General features: G+C 43.8%; 1 protein-coding gene and 1 long non-coding RNA gene across 2 annotated transcripts; one reads left to right on the top strand and one right to left on the bottom strand.

Annotated features, from left to right (window-relative positions):
• Positions 1–230: 230 nt before the first annotated feature.
• LOC146203671 (uncharacterized) lies at positions 231–27,580 on the bottom strand. Its single transcript, XM_084588847.1, has 9 exons — positions 27,055–27,580; positions 26,238–26,307; positions 20,277–20,336; positions 19,425–19,691; positions 15,866–15,898; positions 12,291–12,402; positions 7,730–7,963; positions 4,785–4,885; positions 231–551 (listed from the first exon to the last, which is right to left on the bottom strand). The coding sequence occupies exons 1-9, from the start codon at positions 27,109–27,111 to the stop codon at positions 457–459; spliced, it is 1,029 nt and encodes a 342-aa protein (XP_084444973.1). The 5' UTR covers positions 27,112–27,580; the 3' UTR covers positions 231–456.
• Positions 494–13,324, top strand: LOC146203672 (uncharacterized). Its single transcript, XR_014703898.1, has 3 exons — positions 494–572; positions 6,295–6,429; positions 12,643–13,324. It is a non-coding gene; the product is annotated as an uncharacterized LOC146203672 (long non-coding RNA).
• Positions 27,581–27,583: the final 3 nt, after the last annotated feature.

Consider the following 27,583-nt stretch of genomic DNA (forward strand, 5'->3'; position numbering starts at 1 on the left):
TATGAACGCCGCCAACCCACCAATCTGCACCCTGCCACGCCCTGGGTACTTCTGTCTGTGACAGTAGGTGCACAATGTTCCAGAAGTGCCTATGTTACAGAACTTTATAAAATGGCACCAAATCTCCACAAGACAGCAGTCATCTACAACACCAAGGACTTAAATACCAGTCAACCCCTTGTAAATACAAATTACTATTTTCATACAGCAGACAACCAGACAAAACAAGCTTTGTACTGCTAAGGCACTCTTTATTTGTTGTCCTTATAAAAACAAAATAAAAATATAAAATAACTTAAGAAAAACAAAAATTTAATGTTTCTTTAACAAGCTAGACTCTGACAATGAAACAACATCACCCTGGCATTTCAACATCATCCTTATTGCACCTTTCTTCGTGCCTCCTCCTTGGCACTTGGTGCAACAAGGAAAGAGTGGCAGCTGGATGTGGAGTGCTCAATCCTGCCTTGCCTCATGCTTGACAAACCTTCCAGGTGGGTGCCTACGCCACACAGCCCTTGGCGGGCCCCTACGGTTCCATCTTGGACGAGCTGCAAGGACAGGGGCAATTGGTAACTAATCAAAATGAAACCGCACTGCATTTTCCCTCTTCCACCACACTACTTTTCAAGAACAGCTGTCCATATCTATATGCGGACAGCAAGCACAGATATGATTAGTTTTGTTTGGTAACCTAACTAAACACTTTCCAGCAATGTTAACAGACCAAATGACGTCGTGCAAAGCTTGTCACATGCTTCCTATGCAAGTATTAGACTAAAGGGTGGCGTAAAAAGTACTTTATTCCTTCTTTAAAGTTAGTGGAAACGCTCACTCTCTCATTCTGAACCCATCGCTAGCGCATTAACTACGACATAGATTCCCTGGAAAAAAAGACAACGTATATGTGACAGTTTCCTGACACAAGAGACTATGTTTTGACTCTTGAGATGCTTCCATCGGCCCAAGCAACCTTGCTAGCAAGTTGCTGGTCCACGCTGGTGGGCTCCTCTGGTCTTTTCTATTGCAGTCCTATGTGCACCAATTTTGTGCAACAAGGAAAGAGTGTGCGCACTTTAGAGACAGACATGGTCTCGTTTTCAAGACTGTGTGCGGCGAAAGAGGTGCCGTCAACGAAGATGTTGCAGCGTTCTAACAGTTCTATGTAGCCACTCTAGTCAAAACTATGCTTAATGGCCATTTTCATTGACTAAAAACTGCGAAGCCTGCCACCAACAGTGTGGCGATGCTCGGTGTATGACGTTGGTTGCAGATATTTTAGAGTAGTGCCGAGTTTCCAGTAAAAGCTCGTTAATTCGACTCCCGTTAATTTCGAAAATCTGATAATTCGACCTTCGCGCCTGGTCCCCAGAATTATGTATAGGAGTCTATGGGACGAAACTCTCGTTAATTCGGACGGATTTGACCGCATAACGGATAATTCGGACAACTTCGGGCAGCTACAAAGGCTCGAAAACGAAAATAAGAACGCGGCGCAATAGCGATACCCAAAAGCAGCATCGCCATGGACATCAATTAATCAACTTGGCTCGACTTGTGGCTGAATGGGCGCTTTTGTTTTTTTCACGAGTCGACGTTACTGGCGGTGCCATCTTGTCGTTTTGCTGCTGTCGGTGCGCTACGCTGTTGTATTGAAGACTGCTCGCTTTAGTGCGGCTCATTGCTTCTCTGTTGTGCACTGGTATCACCGCACTCGCCCCCGATGGCAACACCGGCGAAACGGCCGAAGAGCTACGAGGCCAAGGACTTTGCTACCAAAGTGGAAATTTTGCGGGCCCTTAATAACGGGCTCTCCCGACAAGAAGCAATAAAAAATATGACGTGAAAAGGAGTACTTTAAGCACATATGTAAAAAATGAATAGATTCTTCAGGCGTTCGAAAGCGAGAAGTTCCAAGCGTCAAGAAAGCGTCTGAACAGCAGCTCATCCGGAGTTGGAAGAAGCCTTGCTTCGGTGGGTGGTCAACTCGCGTGATGCAAACCTCCCATTGAGTGGACCCCTCATCATGGGCAGGCCGAGAGGTTTGCACTGATGCATATCGATGGATTCAAAGCGTCAGAAGGTTGGTGTGCGCACTTTAGAGACAGACATGGTCTCGTTTTCAAGACTGTGTGCGGCGAAAGAGGTGCCGTCAACGAAGATGTTGCCAACAACTGGAAGAACGCTCAGCTGCTGGAACATATCGCAGCATATGATCCAAATGACATTTTTAATGCTGATGAAACAGCACTTTTCTTTAAGGCATTGCCTGACAAGACTGACAATGAAAGATCCCTGCATCGGAGGAAAAAGGAGCAAAGAACGAGTCACCATTCTTTAGCCGCAAACATGACAGGGACAGAGCGCTTGCCGCTTGTCATTGGAAAGGCACAAAAGCCACGGTGCTTTAAGAACGTGCCTGCTCTTCCGGTGGAGTACCAGGCTAATAAAAAGGCCTCGATGACATCGGAAATTTTTCGCGGCTGGATACAAAAGTTAGACTGACAGTTTTCCGCGAAGAATCGCAAGGTGTTAATTGTCCTTGACAACTGTAGTGCACATAACAGTGCCACCAGACTGAACAACATTGAAGTTGTTTTTTTGCCGCCCAACACTACATCGGCCCTCCAACCGATGGACCAAGGTATAATTCAGTATGTGAAGACTAAATACCGCAGGCGCGTGCTGGAACGCATGCTACTGTGGAATGAAGTCGGTAAGCAGTACGACGTGGATCTTCTGAGCGCGGTCAACATTCTTGCCTACGTTTGGAAGAACACGCCTGCGCACGTCATCGCTAACTGATTTCGACACAGTGGCTTCGTTTTGCCTGAGCCCTGCAATGACAGTGGCAGAAGTGTCGCCAGACGACAATGCAGATGACTGCCCGGATTTCGGAGGTGTGCTGCCGGATGCGGCGACACTCGTTACATCAGCATTGATGACTGCGTTGCTACAGCCGGCTCTCTAACTGAGGAAGAAATTGTCCGGGACGTACTGCACGGCAAAGATTCGGAGGAGGAAGAGGGGCTACGAGAGGAGCAGCCTCTGCCCCCTCGCACTGTGAAGGAAGCAGCAGAGGCCCTCGTTGAGTTAGAGGAATTTTGTTGGGGCACTGCAGATGGCATGCGCGCTGCTGAGCACCTGGAAGAACTGAGGAAAATAGTATCCGCGCGGGTTTCTGCGGGAAAGCAGACAAGTATCCGTGATTACTTTAAGTAATATAGGTATGTTGAGATAAAATCGTGCATGTTTATTTTTTGTTCTTTCGATAATTCGGACATTCAGTTAATTCGGACATATCTTACGGTCCCTAGAAGTCCGAATTAACGAGCTTTTACTGTACAATGTTTCAGTATTGGTGCGGCGTGACAAGGTCGCCAACATGATACAAACATGTCTGCAGATGCAGTTGACCGACTGCTTCCGCCATGAGACACACTGCAACCAAAGCAGATGACGCTTTGGTTGCAGTAACATTGAAAAATGACGTTTCAATATTATTTATTGACGCCAAGTGAAAACCTGACAACTACAAACCGAAACAAGAACTGCTGCGCACAAATAATACAATAAATTATGTAATGCGATTTCATGCTTCTAACACAGTCCTTTGTGCCTGACAAATCGGTACGCTAAAGTGCAACATAAAGCCTTGGTGTCCCAATCCCTTTAACATATAGAAATTGGTGACTGCTGATGTCCCTGTTCATGCTGTCTACTACAAGCCATTAGCAGTGCCTGGACAAGGCGAGGGAACCAGGCTGTTGGTGCCCCGAGGCATATTCAGTGGTAATGCATTGTGCAGCAACATGATAGGACTACAACCATAGCAGTACCCTCTGCAGCTCATTCATATCATACCAGAACCCTCAGAACTTGCACGAGTTGTGGATTTTTGCAACAGCTGTTCATGCAGTTCCGCCACAGCAGTGAGGCAAGTGTGGGCAACAGAACACACAGAAATTAAGCTATGCCACGAAAGGCAGTTCCAAATTTAGTTGTGCAGACTGGGTGCAGGGCTTTTGCTCATGATTTGCTTTTCTTCCACCCTTATAGCTTAGAAGACAGTTTCTGGAGTCTAACTAAAAGTAATTGTGCAGATTAAAGCATCTGCCATGATATCGACACAAGAGAACACGCATGCCACAGCTTTGGCCCAAGTGACCTCTCTACCACCTCCATACTGCCATGCAGGACATTCGTGTTAAGAGCTTCATAATCGCAAGACTCTCATAGTGCTGCAAATTCAACAAGTGCCTTGCGCTTGAAGGAGAAGCTTTAGACAATGCTGCAAGAGGCTTTCAGATACCAAGTTTGAAATTTGCTTTCACTGCTACAACTGTGCATAAAGGTTTTCCTCTTATGCAGCTTTTGCACAGTCAAAAGAATGCAAAAAGAACGAAACTAACATGAAAAATAATTGTAGGTTACACCACCCCAACAAATATTCACGAAAACAAAACTCCCATTACTCAAGGCCGCAATTACTTTGTAAGTGTGTTGGTAGCACGCCTAGAACAGCTAACAGAAGCCACCAATATCTCTCTATAACTTGCATGACACTGGCACAAACAAGGACAGGGCTAGTTAGCAACGGCTTGCTGGAATAGTCTTGTAGCGGCATATAAAAACAATTGCCTTCGTTTGTGCATTTTTATATACCACTAGAAAATGACTAGTGAGGACAGGGAGGAGGCAAGAGAAAGATGTGGAAGTGCTCTCTTCTTCACATGTCCCCTCATACATCTTGCATCAGTCAAGGACAGCAGCATAGCACTCACCGGCAGCAAAGCTAAACTTGTAGTCGGTACCATCGTGAGCAATGACTTCTTTGATGGCACTTATGGCGCTCTCATGATCCTTGAATCTCAGCAGCACTTTACTGATGAAGGGGAAGGGAAGAGATTGGGGGAGAAAAAAAAACAAATGTTTTCAATTTCCATGCTGCCCCAACTGTAAAGGAAATCAAGTACCTAGGTTAACATTTTGAAACACTTCTCTGTTTATGCCCACATTGTCTGCACTTGTGTAAACAGATACATAACACAGTAAAATCCCATTAATTCAACCCGTGTAAATTTAGAATCCTGGATAAGGAACTGTCAACTTGATTCCAGCCAATGTCCATTTAGGTCTGTCTTGTCATACAGTTGCCAAATGGTACGCTAAGAGTATCGCACCAGTTAACTCCAATGTGTTTCTGAGAGCAGCCCGCTTCCATGTATGGCCGGCACAGCAAGAGAAAAAACAACCCCATTCAACCCTCCCCGCCCAAGCTGCGTGCCGCAGAGTCGCTTGTGCCTTTGTCATCACGCCTGCGATTGCTCATGTGTCAGACTGCTCTGCTCTAAGAAAAGTAAGATCACAAATTTTCACTTCTCTAAGGTTTGCACCAGCCCACAGGCATGGTGGCTCGACACGTCAGCATCTGCCAGCGCCAGCCACCCAAACTAAGCTGCGCACCATTTTGAACGCTGGTTGGCCTGTCACTATCTTTTTCTCTCACTGCTGCACCATTTTCACTTCCACCCCATCCCATATGCAAGAATGATGCATTGCCTTCTGTCAATCTAATTTTCATCACACACAAAGGACGAGAGTATGTATATAGTAACCCTTTAACGACAGTCAAGAAGAGAACAGGCATTTGCTAACATAAAAAAACTTTCTTTGCTACTTTTAAGTCTAATCAAAGCAAGACTAAAATTAAAAGGGTCTTACAACATAATTTAAGTGCATTTTTTTGCTTAGTTGCTCCAACTGCTAAGTTATGGCAATTGTTATCACCACCATTCATAACCTACATATTTTGGTATCTAATATTTTAATTTGCTCGAGAACAAAAATCATGGTGCTGACTGTCTGCACATAGTGGTGGTTGTCTGAAGCGGATATGACTAATTTGTGAGCATTTGTGACGATTGGGTGAATAGCAAATGCACAGCAAATCAAGTCTATTAGAAAAAATGTTATGTTGAGTTGCTGCATATTATATAAAGTCGATGAATCCAACATGTTTGTTTGCTTTACACAAAGGCAGTGGAAAGCAAGTAACACAAAGCACTTTGAATCTACATGTGGACAGCTACCTTTTGCTATGCAGCCAAAATTACACAGCACGCAAAACATTGAACGACCTCGTCAGTCACACCTCGCCATTGTAGGATAGCTGCAGATGGAAGAAAAAGGAGCGGGCTCATGAAGAAAGCACGATAGTTGGGTATCCATGGTGGAAAAGGGATGTATCCTTCCCCTGCCTGCTCCTGGTCTTTCTCATTTTATTTCTGCAAGATGCCCACGCAGTCTTGGGCATGGAAGGAAGGTTTTCAACTTAAAGAACATGTTACAGCGACCGGGGCCATCTTCCGCAACGCTGCAGTGACACTCATGTAGACTGTTTCGACTGATCCCGCCACGTGTCATTAGGTGAGTGAAATGGGAAAGCAAGACAAGGAAAACTGAGCTGAGGGCTATTTTTGGTTTGCTGGTGTTCTGAAAATTCATTATTTTTAATAACTCCTGCTCTTGTGCACAGATTACCATAATTCTTTTTGATTTGTTACCTGTGCAACAAAGAATATCTAAAGCACTGCAGACATGCGTTTCAGGACCCAATGCCGACATAATGGTGCTTTAAACCTTTTGCTATCATTGACCCCTACCTGTATGTTCCTTGTTCCCCCCCTCAGCAACAAACATTTGGGCCGCAGCGCAAAGATGGTGGTGTGCTTGGACTGGTCGTGTGCCGTCACACCTTTTTAGAAGCTTGTATTTTAGCCCCGCAATATGAGAATACAGTCGCCGACCATTTTTTTGAACTTGGCGGGACCCAGAAAATAGTCTGAATAACTTAACAGTCCGAAAAATCAGTGAACTTAAAAAAAAATCACTTTTCTGCGAAAAATCAGCTTTACTAATCGTGATCTTTGGCACCCCCGTGTTTCCGATAACAGTGAGTTATAGCATAGCGCGATTTGCTACTGTGATCAGCTTCCGCACGCTGCACACGCTCACATGATTCGATATGACAGATGTGGCCGCCAATGCGCAAGCGCTGACTAGCGCAGAGGAGGCAGGTGCGCGCCGTCGGAAAGCATGCAACTAACTCAAGGCGGTCACCGCGTGCACAGTGCATGCTGCCCCACAGAACCAGATCATGATAAACTGTAATCACTAACCCTCCAGTTAGAATACCTCAGCCAATCATGCTTCATGCCGCGAAATCTGTCTACTACTGTATGCATATTGAAGAGTGCGGAGCGGTCACGCCCACCCTTTTAGGGAAAGGAGGAGGGGGGGGGGGGGATGTTGCTGTACATTCGCTACTCTCTCACATGGAGCACCCATGCACATGCCCCTAGGAGTACAAAGGTTCTTCAGTTGCTGTGCCCGCTACGCATACTGAGGGCCATTGAAAGTGCTCCCTCCATGTGCTCGATAGCTTTCGAATGGCTGATCACGCAGGACCTTCAGCTGCAGACTGGAGGGTTGGCTCTTCAGATTTCAAGAGAAACTTAGATTCAGGTTTTAAAACACTGAAATGTGAATTTTCTGTTTACCATGTTATTTTTATGTTCATAATAAAAAATAAATCACTATGTTTGTTCCCAGACATTCTGGAAACCAAGCAGATACTGAGGGTGCGTCATGGCCAGATAAACCTGATACTAGTGAGAAGGTTAAACAGGCTTGACCTTGCAGCGAAGCAGTCACAGCGCCCACTTACCCTTCACGGCGGTCAATGAGCAGGGCATCAGGGAAAAGTGGTCCAAGGGCATCCATCCCCTTGTCATCTGGAAACCCTCGCACATAAAGCAAACGGTCAGACTTGAATGTGGAACTGCTTCTTGGCCGGCTAGGCTCCACCTGCAGTGGCTGCCCCTTGAGCTGCATGCTGCGTAGCAGCTCCAGCTGTGCACTGGCCACTTCAGGGCTCTCAAAGTCCAGGAATGCACTGCGCCTGTAGGACAAATTCAGGAGACAGCCAGCAGCAGGGGAAAAAAGCTCGTGGTACTAGGAAGGGGAAACAAAGCCATGCAGTGTGGCAGTCCATCACAACAAGGGCATGACAGAACAAATAATATTTTGTCAAGGTCAACAGGCTATGCATGAACTGCCAGATTTATAAATTCCAGTCACAGTTAAGAATTGCAAGACAATGTCTCTGTCAAACTTGTTAGGTGCCGATATTTCACTGGAGCAATGAACATTTCAAGGTTGCTTCCATTCCATTACATGCCACGGAAAACAACAGAGGACCCCAACACCCGATTTCTGATCCTACAGACTCGTGTCGCAAATATGTGCATTCTGATGCCTAGCTGCCCTTGCGTAAAAACATGGCCAAAAGGTTCCAACAGTCACACATTGTGCACACAGCACATGCACAGTCCAAGAGTGTTTCAAGTGAACAATGGTACCAGCATTATGCTTAAAGCTAAAGCCTGACAGGAATTCATAAGCCTACTTCTCCAAACATCAATAGAATCTACTTAAATAAGGAATGTCCCCTTTAACTGATGCTGAAAGCAGTGGCTAACTCGAGCAATGCTCAGAGGTGAAACTTGCACCAACAATGAAACGTGCTATGCAACTATGCATTGGTACCCACTGGTCATTTGGGCCATGGCATCAAACTTTCAGTAAGGCAGCTGGGTCTACCAAAACTGACCCAGCCCTCACTGATCATTCAAACCAATATGCTATGGCAGAAGTTGTCATGAGCAGCCAGCTCTCCGGTAATGCTTCGAGACCATTCAGATCAACCATATACAACCGGCTGCTTGCATACGCCATGTTGTACTGCACCTTATGGCCAGTAAGAATTTATATAAGGTTTCGTATATGATCATGGCCAACAACCCGCATGCCTATGGCATCAAATTCTCATAAATTTCGGCACAGTTTCTACGTATCTGAAAGATTATCTAAACAACTACATTTTATTCCATTTTACATAAAAGTCGTGAAGACACTTAATAAAATTTTGTTCCCAAGACTCTTCAGAGTCGCCCGTTTTACTCCATGGTCCTGAACAAAGAAAAGTGACATGCCATAACCCATATCTTCAAAAATAAGAAAAGAGGCATTTTGTCACTTTGCCCTCTTTTGCATATTCAAAACTTTTCATTACTGTTTATATGCATGCTTCTTCCACATTTTTTCATTTTTTTCCTCCCAAAATTGGCAGTGAAAGAATTTTTCTTCATGTAAAGTATAGAGCTTACGCTAATATTATGCATGTGTTTGGAAAAACATTTAAATAGCTACATTGTTATATACGTTACGCTAAAGTTTCAAGGTTTTTCCAAGACTCTTCAAAACCACCTGCTTTTCCGACCCAGCCATTTTAGAAGTAACGGCACCTCAGCTTAAATAGGCACCAGAAAAATTTCCACCCGTCAGACCAGAAAAAAATGCCCAGCAGCTCAAAGAGTTGTTGAAAAATTACTGGCAAAACATGCTGACCCAACACGCACTGACCAGAAAAATATGCATTCTTCAGCAATATGCAGCTGACCAGTGGAAATCAACAGATTTTTTCAGTCTACATTTTATTAGCATTTATCCCCAACAGAAAGGATATAGTAGTCATTGGAGCATGCAAATTTTTTGTAAGCATGCATGCGTAACTACCTCCAGTGCACATCGCAAAATTACCCCAGCAATGCTTGGACTTGCTAGCAGCTTGCATCTCAATTTCGATAGTACAATTGCAATCTACTAAGTTACGAGTGTCCACGAATTGAAAACTGATTCGAACTGCATTTTTAACGCAGCTATTAACCACTCTAACAGCCACTATGTAAGATCAGTAATTTCACAAGAAAAGTGCACAAAACCAAAAGGACAAATAAAATGCAACTCAACCATGGCAGCAGACATGCAAGAGAAATCAACCTTTTAATGAAAAATGCCAGTTCCCAAAAACTCACCATTAACCACGCACAACTGAAGAGAAAAGCACACAATTAATGCACAGAATATGCCTTTGCTGAAATTTGTTTCAAAATTAAAAGCTCTCTGGTTTAGCACTGTAAGAATCTTAATTTTAGCCATTAATGATCTTTCCCTTAGCTAACTGCATGAGTAAAAACAACATGTAGAGTTATATCAGACTTCAAGCAACAGTCACATCTGAAATACAGCAGACTCGCAGAACTCTAAAGACAAATTCTCCATAACAACACGAGACTATATTACTTTGTTTTCCATAGGGTTCAATGTAAAAGCCACTAAGATGAACTTCGTGTAATAATGAACACTTGAAGCCTTTGGTGTATTGTGAAATAAAATAAACTATTTCCCATGTCCTCCTTTAAGACCAACTTTCATACTAGTTATGGCATTGATAGGGAATCCGTGCAGCACAGTCAAGGACAAAAAATATCTATGAAGAGCTTCTATACTAAAGCAAAATGCAACCTAAGCAATCCCTTCCACAAACCTTCAAAAAAAACCTGCAAAGAAGCAGTCAAGCAGGTTGCACAATCTTCTGGAGGAAGCAGTCTTGCAGTGCAAGAAAAACGCTTTGGCACCTGCACTATTGAGATGGTTTGACATGACAAGCTCCCAATATCGCGCCGGACTTCCAGTTGCACGTAACAAAGATGGCGTATCCTAATCTAATGAAACCAACTGAGAGCAGTTTCGTGTGACTTAGCTTAAATAATTTTTTTATTCTTGGGACTTTATTAGGAAAGAGGATTAGAAAACTTTACTGGCATGAACAACAGCTGACTGAAATGTTTGTATTAAGCTACCATCTATCCTGTAGAGTAGTGCGCATATAGCTTAATTTTGTAAATGTTAATTCTCTCTGCTTAATTCACCATAGTAGCACCAACTTGTTAAAGTGGACACTGCAGATGTCATCTGGCCTAAAATGGTAACTTTATGAAAAAAAAAAATTTAAAAAAGCTACTTGACAGCAGTGCCTCTTCAGCACCCTTGAGACCCGTCACAGTGAATTAAATCTGCTTTTCAATAGAGCACTCTACGCGATAAAGCTTCGCATTGTGTGCACACTGGGCTAGAGATAGCAGCTGGTCGAGCCATAGCGTTTTTCAAAGGTCAGTAAATAAAGCTACATAAATCTTACCCTAATGGAAGCCACACAGCTAACCAATTTTTTAGATGATCTTGAACTTTTGCAATTAAAACTGTCCCTCAAGATAACAATTGAAACATTAAATTAGCATTTACTAATTAACTTTAACGGATGAAAAATACCACAGACTATGCCAGGTGGCTCAACAGCCATTAGATGGTTTCATTCAGCTAAAACAGACTGTTAAATGCTTGGTCGCCTTTACCTGGGACACCTGGTATATTGTTTGGTTTAGGAATGGTTTATGGAGTTTAATGCCCCAAAGCAACATTCACTATAAAAGATGCCATAGGGAAGAGGTCCAATAATTTCAACCACGAGAGGTCCTTTACTGCGCAATGACATCATATAGCACACAGGCGGCTTGCACTGCCTCCACAGAAACAGCTACGTAATCCAAGTTTAGGGAATGTGTCATGCAAGTGAGCCACAGTAGAGAATCCATCCAATTATTTTACTAGGTACTATTGGATGAGGTCCCCAGGACACACAAAAGGAGACACTACTACTAGCAGTTACCACATCAGCAATTATTTCATCCCCTGGCACTTATACCGACTGCGAGACCATACTTCACCATAATTGCTTCTATTCGCCCACCAAAAGCAGCTACCTGGTTCGATCGACCATTTCGCTGTCACTGACGTACCGGTACGTTTTCGAGTATGTCATGGCCAGAAACACCCAACAGTCCACAGCGAAAAGATTAAAGATCCCTCATCCGGAGTCTCATCCTTTATAGTACTTGCAGTTTCTCTTTTTCGAACACGCCACAGCTTAGAGCAGCGCAATACATGCAATAATGTCAGCACACTCTTGCAATGACATGGCAATCCCAAAAACAAATGTATCCTACAGCTACTGTCAACCATGGCAGCAGTTTCTGAACTTCAAAGGGTTTCTAGAATTCAGGAGAACCTACTGCCAACATGACAATCAAGCAACAATAAAGAGAAGACAAACATGTATTTGCAGTGGGACCTAAACAGCCAAGGGCAACGTGCAGACACAGCCTCCCTTCCAGTCCTGTGTTACCACCTCTAGTGATAACGTAAAGCAGCAATTAACATCTCATGGTGACTAATAATCAAGCATCTCAAAAAAACCCGTAGAGTAGTGCTGCACACAGTCATGCAAATGTTAGTCTGTCTGCTTCACTGATCAAAGCAGTACAAACCTGTTGACAAAGCGGACACTGCGAATGGCATCTGACAGGGCCCGAACATCTTCCTTGGTCACCTGGCTCGACATGTTCCCAACATACAGTGAACGCTTGAACATGTCATCAGCTGCAGCAGGGGAACAAGATAAGCATACAGTAAACTCTCAGTTCTACAAATGTTTAAACAAATGTTTCGGTTCAATGAATTTCAGAATAGGTAGCGAAATTCAGTCGAATGAACTGATCAGTGAAACCAGGCTTACATTTAAAACCACTTCAACTATGTTTTGCGCTATGTAGTGCTGGCATAGTAACACCACCTAAATTAGAAACTGCCTGCACAAACCTGTTTGTTTCCACATTACAGTGAAAGTGTGCAAGAGGAACAGTACAAGATGATCCACACCAGGGTGGACAGATCTGTCATCAGCTGAATGTCAACACTTGAGACAGTGAGCTCGCCACCTGTGCTGAACAAACAGATCTGGAAATTCTGTTTGTTCGTTGTGGAAAACCAGTTTCCCCCTCCGTCCCCGCAGCAGACCACCACACCCCAGCAAGCGTCGTGGCAGCGCCAGCCGGGAGACAAGGTAATTAACTCCCCATGGGGGAAGCGGAAACAGTGACGGGTGCCCCGTTAAGACACCTACAGATTCCTATGAGCGGTCGTCTCTCGCCGCTTCTCCGAGCATATGACCGGGGATAGCTGGCCCGGAGCATGACACACACACTGGAGGACCCATCACACGTGTGCGACAACGTATCTTCTGGTTCCCAACCGCAAAGCAACTGGTAAATAGCACATGCTCCCGCCACCTCCCACGGCAAACGTAGTATGGCTTTGCCTGAAAAATGCGGCACGCACAAAAGATTCCGGACGCCATTACCGGCGGTGCAAATGTTCGCCGCCGGAGTCCCACCCCCATTCCCCAGCTGGAGAGTCAGAAGACCTTCTTACATAGCCCTCTCCTTCCAAGGAAAACCTTTCTGATGTTGTATAGCTAGCCGGGTATGCTCTGTATTATTTACAAGTGCAATAAAAAGCATTCGAGTATTAACGCTGTGCCGTCCCGGTCCTTGCCCCTTAGTTTCCTCCGTGGGTCGCAAGCGAGGACTCTGCATTCGCCAAGTGGCAGAGAGAAGGAAGGCAGCCCCCTCATACCGCCACATCATCTTGAACAAAAGTGTCATGGAGAAGCAGCAATAGCAGAGCCAGATTCAAATCCTGTAACTCGAGCTGAGACTGTAGAATGTCTGGGAAAGTTGTGAAATCGTCTCAGCAACAAGCTGTGCCAGAGGAAGCACTGTCTTGAAAGCTTTTAGTTTTCACTTCAACAGAAACAATGGAAATGATTATTTTTTTTTTTTTTTTTTTTCAAGATGAGAAAGGCAGCAATGTTACAGTTATGCCTATCATATATAACAATGTAACTCATAGACTGTATTTCACAATACTGACTCAATGTATACTGTATCCTATGTTTCGTATTTAGTAGTTAGTAAAATCTCTTTACAAGAGACATTGCTATTAAGGACAACTTCTACAGGTCCCTAAAGTAAATGCTTCAATATTTATAAGAGAATTAACCCAGGTACACTCATCCAACGCAGCTGACTCGTACCAATGCATATGTGTGGTAGTTAAGATTTCCTTACCTAAATTCTGTTGCATATCAGTGTCCTCTTTTGTTGCAATATGTCAAGAACAGAGAAGGAGTGCCTCCTCTTGACTGGGAAGTCAAAATTTCCGTTTTTCCCAGTCACACAGGAATGTGACAGTGACTGAAGCAATAAAGACATTTTGATTTCCCAGTCAAGAGGAGGCACTCACTCCTTCTTGGTTCCTGATATATTGCAACAAAAGAGGACACTGATGTGGAACAGAATTTAGTTAAGGGAATCTCAACTGCCGCACATACGAGTTGGTAAGAATTTTTGGTTACAAGAGACATCTTTTTCGTGTCCTTTGAGTGTCTCTTGTCACAAGGTTTTACTGTATTCAATTTAGCAACTACTTCCCTGGGTACCTTGAAGTTCACTCAAGTGAGAGTCTATAGTACAAAGAAACTCGTTTCAAAATACTAGACAACCTCATTATTAAGCACAAAACTAAACAAGTTCAAATACTGAAAATTTCTAATACAAATATAGAAAAATGTCTGTTCACTAGCACCTGTAAATGTTAGCCTTAATTTTTTGAAATAGTGTATGGTCTTTGCAGCACCACACAATACACTGGGTAAGTTTTTTTCTTTAACTGTTAACAGATCGTTATTTTAAATGTCGATGCAGTCTGAAGGTGAACTGTACAGTAGGGCAAACATGTATGTGAAAGCTCAGTGTTTAAGCAATTAACTAAAATCAACTAATGCACTTTTTTACATCTCATTTTAAGGGCAAACATATCAAGAAAATGAACGCCATGAACATAAAAGCAGAGTCCAGTTTTGAATTTTCTTCATCAGTGCAGTAAAAAATATTCAACATCAATAATATGCATTTTTAGCTCTTAAAGCTCGCTTCCTGCCCTGCACATCCTTAAATAACGCCTCTGTCTATTTTATGCAGTAGAAGCAGTGACAGTGATTTCCACTAAACTAAGACATCCAGAGACGCAGTTTTAAAAAAAATGCATTGTAGGGAGTCTGCTTTGCATGCAAGAAGAAAAAAAATGCATATTTTTGACGTTTATTTTGAACCACACTGCCGATAAAGAAAATTTAAAAAGTGAACTCCGCTTTTATGTTCTCGGCCTTCATTTTCTTAGCATAACGTTGGTCTGCAAAAATAAGTAAAAAAAGTTTATTAATGGTTCATGAGGTTTAACGGCCCAAAGCAACTCTGGCGACGATAGACACCATATCGCAGAGCCACTACACCACTGCACCCCCAGGGCGGAGTCAAAATTGTTGGGGACATCACAAGAGGCACATGAAAATTCTACGACTGCTTCGTTCCAGGTATCTGTCAGTCCCTCATGCCTCAGTACATATATAATCGGCACATTAATACTTAGTAGCGATGGGTCTCGCGTTGCAGTTCATGGCAAAGCAAACGAAGGCATTTTTAGCAATTTCTACGACACTTACCTTAAGTGTGCAACTGACAACCAAAGCACACAAGCTGCTCTTAAAGCCACAGCATGTATGCACTGTGATGGCAAGATTCCAAAAAGCAATCCGATTCAAAGAGGGTGTAACCACCTTTTATTAGTCCTCAAAAGGATTCCTAATGCAGAAAACCACCTTACAGTTGCACCATCATACATAGTGTTATGAAAACACAGGTGCACTAATTTTACTTTTCGGGCATGATGGGTACACATCAAAACCAATTAGCCAATGTTAAGCAAACCAATCAGTGCCTTACATCAAGCAAATGTGAAAATTCAAGCTCTTGCATAAAACAACCATAGTCCTAATTATTTGTTAGTCCAAAACCCAAGCATACAAAAGTTACAAATTACTCAAATGGTCATCAACCAAGACCACACGTAAACACTTGCAAATTCCAACCTTAGAATGAAGCAAAACCTTTAGTGGCATTCAAAGCAGCATTAAAGTGGTGCAAGAAAAGCTGTTCATTCTCACCCCACACATAGCGATGAGACTCGGGGATGCTTTCTGAAAAGAAGAAAAGCAATGAATTAGACAGTCGCCAAAATACCAGTAGCTCACTGCTCCGATTTCAAAAAGCTCTGTAATCATATGCCAAATACAATGCATTACGAGAGAAATATCTCGTAAATTCAGGTTAGGGGCCAGGATTACATTTGGGGAAGACACTTAAGCTGCACCGTGTTAAGGTGAAAGGACTGCCGTGCAGAAGAAATGATCCAGAAAAACGCTCTGTTAGCACCCAATACAGAACAGGAGGTTGTAGTTTTTGTACTGTGACATGCAGCGCCCACACAGACGCCACAATTCAATTGCTAGGCAACCCCTACATAATACTGCCGGACCTAGCTGGAGTTGCGTGCAGCTGCCCTCGCAAAACGCAAGCAATGGATTTTGTTGACTAAAACACTGTTTTCTGAAGTTTGCAAGCAAAAATTATCCCATGAATAGAGTTGAGTTGCTTTCTATCAAGCCATACTAGTATAAAACAAAAAACAAGGCACAATTTCCAGCGTTTTCAAATTTACTTGTTTGACTCCCGGAGAGACATGGCGTGCTTCACCCTTTATTTCTACAGTACCCTTTAGCACACATTCCTACATGAAAGCCACCCAACAGATATTTATTTACTTAGCCTTGCTTAACAAAGTCTATGAATATGCCAGTAGCATACCTGCCAACCCGGTGAGACCAAAAGTTGCAAGAGGTTTTTACTGTGCCAAGGGCAGGGGGAAGGGGGCTGGAGGGTGGAATCAAGGCAGTGTTTGATAAATCCTTTTGCACGGACCTCGCAATAGCAGACATTGCTAACTTGAAGAACTGCAGGAGTGGATTTGGTTAAAGCATGCTCCAGATTGGTGCCGCAGCAGACGTTTGAGGGTTGTGTTCCATGTTGATCAGCAGAATTCAATCCTAGTTTGTTTCAAATCACCTTTGCCGCCATGAGGCACACTGACATACTTTGTGCCAAATGCAAAATGTTAAACTTTTCTCGATGTCATAGAAATTATGAAGTAAGAGATCGCAGGAACATCTGCGAATATCTCTTCACGGAGGACTTTGATAGTGCCAGCACTTTTAAGCACACAAAAATTCTAACAGAGAGCAGCCGCTTACTGTGACCGGAAGAGGTCACCGCTGCCAGAAGCAGCACGTGCTAAAGGGGCCACCTTCCCCACTGATTCTGCTAGCGTTCCTATGGAGCAGCGACATATTAGCTCAAACTTTGCGCCCTCAGTTAACATTCAAACATGTAAACCTCAACATATGACTTTTCTTTATTTAAACGCCTTTAAAAGGTAGAAGTTTTCATACCATTTTCTGAACAATTAACTATGTATTTCCTACAGTAGAAAACGGCGTCATCTGCTCGAGCAAATGCACTTGGCATTCGCCACCTCAGAGTGGGATCACAGGCTTATGCAGTGGTATATGCTGAATTGTCTGGTCAATTAAAGAGCAGTTTAGTAATGCCAAGCCACTGATAGCAGTTTCTTACTGTGTGACTGGCAGCTCAGCTGATAGGTATGACAGTGTGGGACAGTCTTGTGGGTGTTCTCTTTGCCTGAAACTGCAGATAGTATGCAGTTTAATCAGTTTTCTTAAATATTTTGTGGATTTGACTACCGCGAGAAATGTATAAGACGTATTAATAAGGAAAAAAAAGTGCTTTGTATGAGGCTGCAATCACGGCTACAGGTCCGGCAAGGAGCAGGTACTGTTCTTTATATGTTTGCGAAGACTTGAACTCACTCTGAACGTTAACGAATTAACGTTCAGAGTTTCATGGTGATCATAAGCGCATCCAGCGGTGCATGCAATTACAGAATTCAGTTCCCTGCAGCTGAAGTTGTACTCTATGGTCATTTTCCTTCGCTGAAATCTGAATTTTCTGTCCGCTATCAATTACCAAATTTGCACACATGAAAGCGGTGCTCAAAATTGTGCACAGAAACTATGCAAATGATCTGTGAGCATTTACGCGCCCTCTTTCACAGTCAAAGCAAAAAGGAAGGCCTCTTTACTACTGCACTTTCCCAGCTCCTAGAATAGTCCATGAATTTGAGTGAAATTGTAGCGAAGCTAACGACTCCAGACATCGGCGCTGCAACGAGCAACATGTTCCCGCAGTGTAATATAGGGTTGCCCAACTGTCGAAGAGCAAGCTGGCGAAAGCTGTTGGCGGGTGCCAACGACATGTTTCCTAATATGTTCATTTTGGCATGGTGTGACAGGATCACCAACAGGATACAAACATGTTGGCGGATGCAGTTGACCAACTGCTTCCGCAGTGCAACTCTGCCATGAGACAACAAGCACATGAAAAGCAGACAACGCACCAACTCATTGACATCACGACTTTTAGGTTCACGCGACACTTCAATGTTATGCCTTTTTTTTATTACTGCAAGTAAAAACCTGGCAGCTACAAACAGAAACTGCTACATACTAATAATGAGATAATTATGTAATGCAATTTCGTGCCTTTAACACCATATTCTGAGCTTACAGAATCACTACGCACTATTCACAATACAAAAGCGCAACAAAAAATTTGGTGTTCATACCATTTAAAGATTAAGATAATGTTAGCATTCTTCCAAAATTCCGGTAGCGTCAAGATTACGAGACACAGTGTATACAGGGTGGCCGGTTTTGCTGGCACAATACCTCCACTGTCCTACGATTCTGCAGTTACCAGACCTTCCCCACCTGCCTTCCCTATTTTCCTAGCTTCTAAGGATTTCTTCACTCCGTTCTTCATTACTAGCAGAATGTCTTATTGCTCTCTGCTCTACTGCCATTCTCATTATCATCCCAATTATTTCAGCCATTGTACAGAGCAGTGTAGAACTCCTCGGCCACTTTATCTTATGCATATGGGTAATGACATTGCCCACCTTGCGTCTCTGCGATCTGATTTTTTTGTATGCCTAGTTGCCTTGAGACTGCTTTTAGGCTACCTCCTTTTTTAAGCGCCATGGTTGATTCCCTCGAATATTATACTTTCTTATTTCGAACACTTTAAGCTTGTTGATTAGCTTTGATAGCTCTGCCAGTTCTATTCTGTCTACTAGGTTAAATGTTTTCATGCTTTGTCGTTTCTTAACCACTAAGGCACCACGACAGGGCACAAAATTCGTGCCTTGATCAGTCATCCCACACAAGTGTCTACAGCTGTCTATGGGACCTTCACTACCAGTCAATTCGTTAACTTTTTCAAGGCAATGAAAGCCGTTCCCAAAGCGAGGAAATCATCCATAAAGGGGCACATCAATGTGCAACCATAAAGTTGTGGCCAAAAAGCAAAAAATTTTCAACAAATCAAAAAGTATAACTTGCACACAAAAACCACATATGCAGACAACCTGTGTTTGCCTAAATGAAGCCAACTACTACTTAGTAAAATTAAACGGCACTCACTTTACACAAGTGGCCAGTGCAACCAAAAGGTACAAACACATCTGTATGCTTACACATAATGCACTATGCAGTGAATAAAATGATAGGCAGATCAGCCAAATGTACACACCATCCATGTCAACACGTGGCCTTGTGTCAGAGCGATCTCGAGGAATCCGGTTACGGAAGTAGCCCCGCGGTCCACTAGCGCGGGATGGAGGTCCACTTTCCCGATCAGTACCCTCAGCCTCGCTCTGGCTAAGGCTCTCTCCTTCCTTCTTAGGCTTGCGTCGCTTAGGGCGGCCACTCAGACTGCCCTCACTCACTCTTCCATTGGCACGGTTAACAGCACGCCTACGACCCTCATGTCCTTCAGCTCCAACTCCTTCAGGAGTTCCTGATGGGCAGAAAATGAATACACACTGGTCTGAAAATGCAAGCTAACTTTGACAACCTGCAAAGTCCGATCATAGAATTACTCCCCAATCGCTGAATACAGGTGACATTCACAACATATTGCCCCAAACTTGCTCACTTGCTTAGACATGTTCTTTGCAAGTGCATACCACAATCTTGCACAGCTCACTGCTCTTTCAAAGCTTTTCAGCACTTGCATTAAGCAGGACCACCACATATTATTGAGAGTTAAAAACAATCACTGTTGCTCATCTATACAGCTAGCACTCCTTAAAAATGGTGCAGCAATGCTAATTGAAGCTCATGTGGCGCCCAAAAAGTTGGCTCCTAACAATACATGAATCGATATCAGTTCATGAAATTTTAACGCCATTCAATTCCCAATTAAAAGCTCACTATTAATATTTAAAGCACTGCATCGATAACGTCCACAAAAGATGATCAGCAAACTATGAAATAGGAAATAAATGCCAGGAAAGAGCATGAAAATGTAGCAACATCTCCAAGAAATCAAGAAAAGCAAATTCACCCTTCATCTGGAGAAAATTTGCCACACCAGCCATACCTTCGCTTGCATCAGTAGCTTTCTCAGCATCCTGTTTGGGTGGCTCTGCCGACTGAGTTGCTGCAAAGAGGGGCAGTCACTTAGCAACAAAAAAAATGACAGGATGATTATAAAACCTGACGCGAGAAAGCTGCGATAGCAGTTGACTTTGTCAATTACACAGATGCTTTCATTTAAAGCGGAGATCTCATACATGCGACAGCATTTCTTCTGGGTGGAATTTCTGGAGAGCAGCTAGCTTTCCCATTGAGTCTGAATTACTTTTTATTGTCCCTTTTTCATTCCACTCGTGCACGAGCTTCTCGTAGGGGTAGGCCCTATGGAAGGTGAATATAAGCAAGTTTTGTGCTGGGTAGTGCTTTTCGAGGATTTGGGCTTAACTTGCAAAGGCACAGCCTCGTATATTATCCATGCCCGATTACAGATGCAGAGATGAAATGATGCCGACCATCGCGTTTAAAGCCATGGTGAAAGAAAGTACACCACCAGCCCACCTGCGCTGTGACGAGATAGCGGCTACTAGTGTATACAACTAGTGGCAACTAGTTTTCCGGGGCTATGCTTTCCACCAGTTCTGCTGGTATTCCTATAGGCCAGCTGCAGGTGCACTGAACTTTCACAATCTGTCAGGTTTGGTTTGAGGGGTTTAACATCCCAAAGTGACTCAGGCTATGACAGATGGTGTAGTGAAGGGCTCCGGAAATTTAGACCACCTGGGGTTCTTTAACGTGCACTGACATCACACACACATTTTCGCCTCCATTAAAAAGCGGTCGCCGCGGCCGCGATCACACATCCCTGGGCACGGTAGTCGAGCGCCCTAGTCACTGCACTACCACGGTGGGGCACAATCTCTGCCACCAATAAAACTCTGCTACATGAAAATATGCCTACTTCAGTTACTTAACACCGAACTCTGAACAGGTAAGGTTGGAGCTTTTATGCCGCCTACTGTCCAAATCAATTTACTAACACAGGGACATGAGTCTACTTGAGCAGCGATGGAGACACCACAACTAGGGCCTCCAGTGGTAGGCAGCCTCATCTGGCAAATTAAAGAGCCACTCAGTAACTTCATATCGCCAACAATAATCCCTGGTTGTATGATTGGCAGCTCAGCTGACAGAGGTATGGTGATGTGCCGGGCCAAATCTGAGCATTCCCTTCCACAGCAATTGCAGATTGGTACCTTAGTTTGCAGTCTTGTACATTTTGTGTGTTTGGCTCTGGCAAGAAGAGTATAATTATGGGCCCACTGGAAAAAAATGCTTTGTATGTTGCTGTAGTTGTGGCTACATGCCCTGCAAGGAGAAAGTATTGCTCCCCAGCGCTCGTGAAGATTGGCTTCGGTGTGCAGGGCTATAAAGAGATGCACCTTCAGCCTGCAATGAGTCTTCAAAGCCCACGAACATGATATATGCAATGAAATTAGGCACTTGTGCCAAGCACTCCTGTAGAGAGAAGACAACCAGTGCTGGCGCAGCTCCTTGCGGCCCTGCCGTAAACTAAAGCTAACTGAATGCGCCTCACAGCACTGCTGGACTGCCTTTTCCACTGAACGTTAAGCACTCCGTGTGAACGGTACGGGAGGTCTCAGCTGCGAGAGTCACTTCACGTCGAGAGACTAAACTAGGTGCTCGCCGTAATGAACGAGTGAAGCACTTCTACACAATGAGGTACAGGCATTGCATAGAATCTCATGCACAGATTGCCACGCAGAACCAAGAGCAGTGCATGAAGTACGAGTCCTGCAATGTGAGCGCCTCACTACGGAAATACACTTCATCACAGCAGTTTTTGGCACAGCTAGCATAGCTGTGTTCGCAACCCAGACATTAAATAACTACAGAGAACGGCCGCACTGGAACGAATAGCCAGGCATGGAAAATATAGTGGGCTATGGTCAAGGCTTCACACAGACTATGCCAGCATTTTCGCCAAATGTATTTCGTACTGCTATCAAAGTAATGCTATTCTAAGGTTTAACAGGACAACTGATTATAGGAGGTGCCATAGTGGAAGACCATTTTCGACTACCTGGAATGTTTAATGGGCATTGACATCACTGAACATGGGCACTTTTTTGGCTTTGCCTCCATTAAAACAGTAGAATTGATGGGTTCAAACCAGGGTACCCCGGCTGTGCAGCAGAGTGCCAACCAATGAGCCACTGCAGAGGGTGCTATCGCAGTAAAATGAAACAGCCATTAACAGAATACAGGCAAGAAAATCTTCTTATAGGGTTTAATGTTCCAAAGCGACTCTGGCTACAAGGGATGCCATAGTGAAGGGATCCACTGATTTCGACCACCTGAGGTTTTTTCAACTTGCGCTGCCATTGCATAGTACAATCTTTGTCAAAAATATACGGCCCAAGGGTTTCGCTTCTAAGTCCCATAACGGGGCTTGGTACACATCTGTACCATGCGAAATCTCGTAGACGACAAATCTATTCCCTATTCTTCTCTATGCTTGCCCATATATTCTAGCATTTCCTCCAGGGGCTTAGCTAGAGTGCTTAGAAGCGAACCCCTTGGGCCGTATACTTTTGACAAAGACTGTACATGGGTACCTTGCCTTTTCCCCTCCATCGAAAAGCCACCACCCCGATCCAGATTTGTTGCAACGTCCTAGGATTCAGCAGCTGAGCGCCCTAACCACAGAGCCATCGCAGAGAGGCAGAGTAAGAGGACAATCTTAACCACACACACTCAAATAGGCTTACCCAACTTTGCAAAAAGCAGAAGAAAATTTAACCGCCAAGCAAACTGCACAGTTTTGCTTTCAAAACATGTAAATCCAACATAACTAAAACAGTGGGACCATCATTTCAACATGACCTAAAATGCAAAGGCTACCAGCCCTAACAATGGCAGTGGAGGGCCCCAGATTAATTTAGACCACCTTTGGGGGCAATATGTGCGCCTATTTCGTCCTGTGTTTTACTTGCATGCAAAAAAATAATGGTACACTTGTGTGCCACATTTCTGCTCTTTGCAACCTCTTGAGTATTCTAGTAAAGCGTGTTTTGACTCTTTGCTAAGCAGAGTCATTGCTGTACCACGAATTCTTGCAAGCATGTGTAGATTCCACCTGAGCACAATTTGGCATGAAAGAGTAGAAAAAGCAATTCCTTCTGACTGGTTAAAGTCTAAATTTGCCTATTTCCAAAACAGTCTTTAGCAGTTAAATTGCCGTTCAAATTTAATGTGGGATTACAGGATACAGATTCTTAAGGCTGCTCTTATGTTAAATTTTTCCTCACAACACTACCTCTGAATGGTCCACTAGCAGTATCGCCTGCAGTGCTGCAGAGCTTAAAAATATATGCAGAGCTAGAATATAAAGAACAGAAAAGCTGATGGTCAGCAGACAGTGGCCGCGCCCGAGGATGTCACGCTTGCTGGCTAAGATCGCTATCCTCAGTGAACTAAAACACGAAGCTGTAGATGTTGTTTGACAGTACAAATGCAGGTCCACACAAAGTTCTTGTATGCAAGGTGCCAAGTTCTAATGTGTGTCAAATGCTTCAAGGCTTCAAGCTCTGGACACCAGTGAATTCATGTCCAGTGAGTTCATGAGGCACTATCATGAAAATTTGTTTTAAGTGGAGAGTGGTACAAATGTGCACTACTATGAAACCATAGTTCTAAATAGCTCAAAAAAAATGCCATTGGTTTCCCAGTGTAATTCTCTGTAGAGTTTTATAATTTTTATCCTTGCGAGACTTAATCATCAAACTGTGTACAATATACCGAGTGTTGCAACCATGACCTACTGAAGCACAGACCTGCACAGAACTACAGTGGCGCTTGTGTCATAGTTTATGCCTTTAGGTGTTAGGGGAGAAACAATACTGAAAGTATGACCTGAGCATACACCTGTTGAGACAAATGGCCAGCTCAGTTACTTCATTGAATAAAAATTTATCCACGTAGCCATCATCCATTTATCAGAAACAATTTTTCTGTACTAGAGTGCAAAAAATTGAAGGGCTGCTTTAGTTTTCAATTTCAACACAGAGAAAGCGGAAGAACATCATTTTAAACTACAAGCACGAAATTTTTTGATGATCATAGACGAACAGGACAACTAGCAGCCTCAATAGTAGAAACACGAATGAAAGTTGGTGTATGCCACTCCATATAGTCCCTCTACCTGTGCAGGTCTGTAGTCCAGTAGGTATTGGTCACAATGCCAACAGTAACAATAAAATGCATCTTTGCTAAACTTCTTGCTTATTCGCACTGGGATATAGCACACAGATGCCATACGACAATCTTACCTTTTTCAATTTTATATACACGTTTGGATGTACCATCGCACTCAACAACAGGTGCAACAAATGAGAAGCAGTAAGAGCACATTTTTAAGAGCAACCACAACAGCGCTCGAAATTTAGATGTCGAAAGAGGGAACTGTTAATATGGTTACTAGTTGGATGTCATTTGGAAGCCTCAGCTGAATCACTCTGCACACAACTCATTGAGTGCAACAGTACTTGCTTGCCTGGTTCCATAAGAAACATATCCACATTGTCTGCAGCATTGGTGACCCAAATCAAGCAACCTTCGCATCACTTACACATGTGGTGCCACCTGATGCGCTATCTGTGGAATGATTACATTTTATTTAGGCAGGCATGGACCAAACCTGCTGCACTCCAGGAGGAATTTATGCAAATTCTTTCTACACTGCATATAGTTAAAGCCATCTTCAAATCAACTGCTCATTCCCCCACTTATCGCAGCTTCAGAAGTAAAAAATTTTTTACTGTGGATATGCATACAGCCAATATGCACCTCATGGCACCAATGACATCAGCTATTCAAAAGCTGCTCGTTTAGGGTGACCAATGTGTCTGGCAAACTGCCCCTTTTTAAATTCCGTGAGTTGTCCTTGTTTTCCACAACTATTTCAGTCAAAATTTCTTGACCATTGAAGAGGCAGGGAAGATATGGGCAATGACGGGCAATCTATTCAAAGCAATAAAAAAACAGCAAACACGAAACGAGCACTAAGCTTTTCGAGAGCATGCTTTCCAGATCTTACATGGAAAACTCAAAGATGCATAAATTACATTGCTGGCTATGATTTAGTCCACAAAAAATAAATTTGGACATCACTGTTTTCAACTTTCTAAGGAGTACGACAACTAATACAGAACAAACCAGTATGCCCCCATGTCTTATACACGTTAGAAGTGAAAACATGCCACACCAAAATGAAGAGACCATGTACTGGTCACTCACGGTTCCATCAAAATTCATGGAAGGCCACTACATTAGTTTCATTTCCACAACTTGGTCATGTATTTTACAGTATCCCTGACAATTGCCTAACTTTTCCAGGCAAACATTTCCCTGCCAATTCTAAATTTTCCGGGTCGCTCCGTATAGCTAAACCCCTTAGCAACTAATGCTGCAGATCTCAAACTTGCTGAACATCACGCACATATCGCATTAAAAAATAAAGACTGTCGTATGCCATCTGTAGGCCAAATTTAGTGCACATAAACAAATGGTTCATAAATATATAGGATAAAAAATTGTACAGCCGCGAAATAACCACAGTACATGCACGGAAACAAAATGCCGCCTTCAGTATATTAGATATAACTGAACTTTTCAACATGCTGCTGCACTGTGGAGAAAACTCTTTATTGCGATGTAAAGAGTTTCGAGGCAAAAAGTGAAACTAAAATAGTACTGCTAACATGCTGCCATTCAACAACACAGCCACAGAAGGCAAAGGACATTCTTGATGCCTCCAATAGGATGGCAAAGCAACAGTGATAATTTGGCAAGCTTGAATTGCCACATGAGGTTTGGGAGCGTGGGACACTACAGTACTGCAAATCTCAAAGCTCAGTACTAGTAAACTAACACCACACAGCAAAATTTCAAAGACGATACTAAGCATGAAGTAATATTAGCTATCGTGAAAACAGGCGCTTTATACCAGTGGTAGGTCCAGCAGCCTTTTCACCTCCAGCACTCTTCTCTTGACCCTCGGGTCCATGGCTTGATTTCTGCAATTGATTTGTCAGTGTCACGGACAAACGCCAGCCACTGACGTAAGAACGAATAACCGAAGGCTCCGAGAGCAAGCGCGCTCTAGTTCACAAGCTTCAAACGATACCTGCTTGCCGTCCTAAAACGACTGAAGCAAAGAAAAATTAATAGTAAGCGTTCTTAGGCTCCTTCGGTACGCAGGCGCTGTTCCAATTTAAACACAATGCTACACGATGCCCGGGTTCCTACCACCCACCCACTCCTGCGCATCACGGCACGCCAACGAGACACGCCAAGCCGAGCCGCCAGATTTCCCAAAATTTTCCAGAGGCGCTTGCCCCGCGCGCTTGCCTCGCGCAACGGGAACTCTTCGATTAAATGTGGCGCCTGACAAAATGTGCGTTCTTTTAAATGCAGAACGCAACAGAACGTGTATACGCGACAATGGACCAAACTTTCAAGGTCTGTCGCCGTCGATAAGAGCAAAGCCCTTTCGAGTCTCGTCAGCGAAACGGCTGGAAGGCCACGTTTCGTGAAACGTTCTGTACGCTTAAACGTCAAATGCAACGGCGAAAATAAAGCCCACGCGCAAGAATTCGCACAACCCAACCTATATTCCGAAATTCAACACGGGTGTGGTACGGCTGCTAGAATGTCGCCTCAGCAGCACGTTTCCCTCGCGGTCCCGAGACCATGCGCCGCAGCGACGTCGGTGCGGAGCAGGGAAGTCGCGCTGTACACGCCAGTAGCGCTAAGGGCCTTACCTCACTTACAACCGCCGGGTCGGGCTGTTTCAGATCAGCGTCCTTCTCTGGACCCATCTCCAATCTGTCAAATGGCGACAAGACGGCTAGAACTTGACGCTACGAAACAAACCTCCCTCCGAAAATGCGGGCAGGCAAATGCGGCTCGCCGAATTCTTTGCAGCTGCGTGTGGGAAGCGCACATGCACCACGGGATCGAAAATGTTCACGTGCTTCGCGAGCCTCGAGGAGGCGCTGGAGCAATGGGATTATCTGTCTATCTGTCACGTCGCAATTGGCCGAACCGCCGAACCGCGTGCCCATGGAGTTTTTTCTTTCTCCATGCGCTTGCCCATCCCAATCCCATACCATAGAGGTGATGGAGGCCCGTACGCGCTACGCGCGCTGTTTTTTTATACTACTATTGCTGTAGCACTCTAGAATTCTAAAGCATCGTACCATTACTGCTATTATTACGACTGTTACTATCACTTGAGGCTGGTTATTGCCAAAATAGTTATTGCAAGCATGGAGGAAGAAAAAAACTAGG

This window comes from Amblyomma maculatum, chromosome 1, assembly GCF_055883805.1.
Source record: "Amblyomma maculatum isolate TAMU_Amacu chromosome 1, ASM5588380v1, whole genome shotgun sequence".
Lineage (NCBI taxonomy): Eukaryota > Metazoa > Arthropoda > Arachnida > Ixodida > Ixodidae > Amblyomma > Amblyomma maculatum.

What these genes read in the sequence shown, in the direction of transcription:
- LOC146203671 (XM_084588847.1), bottom strand. Translation starts at nt 27,111, where the DNA reads ATGGGTCCAGAGAAGGACGCTGATCTGAAACAGCCCGACCCGGCGGTT. An exon ending in GGCTGCTGGACCTACCACTG is followed by an intron (nt 20,337 to 26,237) that starts GTATAAAGCGCC and finishes CCCTCTTTGCAG; the next exon opens with CAACTCAGTCGGCAGAGCCA. An exon ending in AGTGTCCGCTTTGTCAACAG is followed by an intron (nt 7,964 to 12,290) that starts GTTTGTACTGCT and finishes TTTGTCCTACAG; the next exon opens with GCGCAGTGCATTCCTGGACT.